At 35.2% G+C, this 2,834-nt stretch overlaps 1 protein-coding gene across 1 annotated transcript; it reads left to right on the top strand.

Moving 5' to 3' along the window:
* Positions 1-85: 85 nt before the first annotated feature.
* Positions 86-1,024, top strand: LOC100762161 (olfactory receptor 7G2). Its single transcript, XM_027411638.1, has one exon. The coding sequence runs from the start codon at positions 86-88 to the stop codon at positions 1,022-1,024; it is 939 nt and encodes a 312-aa protein (XP_027267439.1).
* The last annotated feature ends 1,810 nt before the right edge of the window (positions 1,025-2,834 follow it).

The following is a 2,834-nucleotide window of genomic DNA, read 5'->3' as shown; positions in this document are numbered from 1 at the left end:
TTCATTAACCATGTCTTGAATTTTAAATTTGTGGTCATTTTTTCTATATAATCACCCCTTTTATTTTTTTCAGCATCTGAAAACCATGAGATTCACAAACCAAACAGCTGCTACTAACTTTCTCCTCCTGGGCCTCTCAAGTGACCCAGAATTGCAACCTGTCATGTTTGGACTGTTTCTATTCATATATCTGGTCACCATGATTGGGAACCTGTTCATAATCTTGGCCATCATTTCAGATTATCATCTCCATACTCCCATGTACTTCTTTATCTCCAACCTCTCATTGACTGATCTCTGTACAAGCACCACGACAATCCCAAAGATGCTGGTGAACATCCAAGAACAGAATCTAAGCATAACCTTTGCAGGATGCCTCACTCAGGCTTGCTTTGCCATGCTTTTTGCTAGTCTGGAGTGCTGCCTTCTTGGAGCAATGGCATATGATCGCTATGTGGCCATTTGTTATCCCTTGAGGTACACAGTCATCATGAATTGGCGCCTGTGTAGCCTACTCATTCTATTCTCCCTGATTAGTAGTATTGTGAATGCATTACTTCTTAGCCTCATGGTGCTGTGGCTGTCCTTCTGCAAAGATTTGGAAATTCCCCACTTCTTCTGTGAAATTACTCAGGTCATCAAGGCAGCCTGTTCTGACACATTCATCAACAATATACTGATATATATTGCAGGGTTAACATTTGGTGGCATTACTTTTGCTGGAATCATTTTCTCCTACACTGAAATTGTCTCGTCTGTTTTGAAAATATCATCTGTTCAAGGAAGATATAAAGCCTTTTCCACCTGTGGTTCTCATCTGTCAGTTGTTTCTTTATTCTATGGGACAGGTTTAGGTGTGTGCATTAGCTCAGCAGTAACTGACTCTCCTAGGATGACAGCAGTGGCATCAGTGATGTACACTATTGTGACTCAAATGCTGAACCCCTTCATCTACAGCTTGAGGAACAAAGATATGAAGGAAGCCTTGAAGAAACTCATTGGTAGGATGACTTTCCTTTTGTAAATGTGTTGTCTCCTTTGGATGGATGCTATAGTTAAATCACTATGACAGGATTCCTGACCATCCTCTCACTAATCCTTTCAAATTCAGTGGATGACATAATGCAAAATATATTTCATCTTGGGTTTGTTACCTTTTTGCCTGCATTTATATCTGTTTCAAAAATTGTCTCAACTCTATTAACCATTTTTCTAATGTTTCAAAACCAGGGACAAAGTATGTGGGTGTGTGTCTGTAATTGTGTGGTATATGAAAGTGAACCATACATATGTATTTGTGTGTATGTATTCATTAATGTGTATATAACAGGAGATGGAATATTAATCTTACTGACAATTAGAAGTTATACATATCCATGAAGCAGAAAAAATTCAATATATGCAGAAAATGTATAGTGATCAGATTATGGTAATTAGGCAAAAGTGCTACATTCAACATTAATCATTAATTTCCATAGATACATTGAAACTTATTTGAATTCATATTGTTGAATTTTGCTAATCATGGTAATTAAAATAAGTTAGTTCATCTATCCAGATAGACACATGTACTTTCTAACCCTTCCCTGTCTTTTCTCTCACCCATATCTTTCCAAACTTGTAATAACCAGTATTATATTATCTTCTGTGAAATCATTTTCTACTGTGATGTGTAAGTGAGCAAATATGGCATTTATCATTTTGTGCTTATTTCCACTTAACAAAATAGCCTCTAGTTTAATTAATGTTGGCTAAAATGGTAGTAAATAATTTTATTGTGAAATAGAATTCTTTTGTGTTTGTGGCATTTTTTCTTTAAATATATTTACACTAATTGTTTTTTTAAAAAAATTATTTCTTGTGTAAACTGCTGGGAGTATTGGTGAAATTGAATGAAAATGCATACATAACTCAAAAACATTTATCTCTGTTCCTATAGATTTGTGCCCATTTCTGAGGTAGTTTTACAAAACCGTACTTGTCCTGGTAGCTTTAAGGAACATCATACCAATTTCATCATCAGTGTAGCAACTTAACAATAAGTTCTGAAAGATCAAGTTTCTCTGAAGCGTCACTGCCATTTCTTACTGAGTATTGACCAGATGATGCCATTCTAACCCAGGTGATGTGGCCATGAGATGTATACAGACTTTATTGACTATTAAAATGACATTGAACCATTTTTGAAAACTCATTCATCATTTGTATGTATTATTTTCAGTAAAGCCTATTAAGATCATTAATAAACTGGACTGCTTAGGCTTTTCCTCTGCTTATTTCTTTTTATTTTCTGGCTGTGACTCATAGTATTTTATGAATCTGGATCATGTTAAATGGATAGGAAGGTAAACTTTTAGCTTAGTAAGGCAATTTTCAAACCTTTACATGACTTATACACTGCTAATTACCCCATTAATTAAGGTCAGATTAACTGCAGCCCAGGTAAGGCCCCCTGAGCAGGAGGAGGTAAGCTTCTGTAGCCAACATAATACTTGATGGAAATCATCATTTTGAAATCATGTACTACTGAAGGAACATCAATGCCAATGTATTCAGGTTTATTTCTAAAATAGAGCACTGAAGGTTTTCTCAGTAATCTTATGCTCATGAGACATGCTTAAGAAGTTTCATGGAGGACACTTTAGGATCTAATATGACAAAGACACATTAAGACTAAACTATTCAAATACACAGAATTTTGCCCTTTTTTTTTTAACCAGGGGCCAGCAGTTCCTAATATACCAGTGTTATTGCTAGCAGTACATATGTTTTATATTGTGTATCAGTTAAAATAATGGAACAGCAATATTTTTATAGCCTTGTCCAATTTGAGA

The sequence above is a fragment of the Cricetulus griseus genome, chromosome 4, assembly GCF_003668045.3.
Source record: "Cricetulus griseus strain 17A/GY chromosome 4, alternate assembly CriGri-PICRH-1.0, whole genome shotgun sequence".
Taxonomy (NCBI): Eukaryota; Metazoa; Chordata; class Mammalia; order Rodentia; family Cricetidae; genus Cricetulus; species Cricetulus griseus.
The sequence above is the reverse complement of the archived record's forward strand: the minus strand, read 5'-3'. Positions and strand labels throughout refer to the sequence as shown.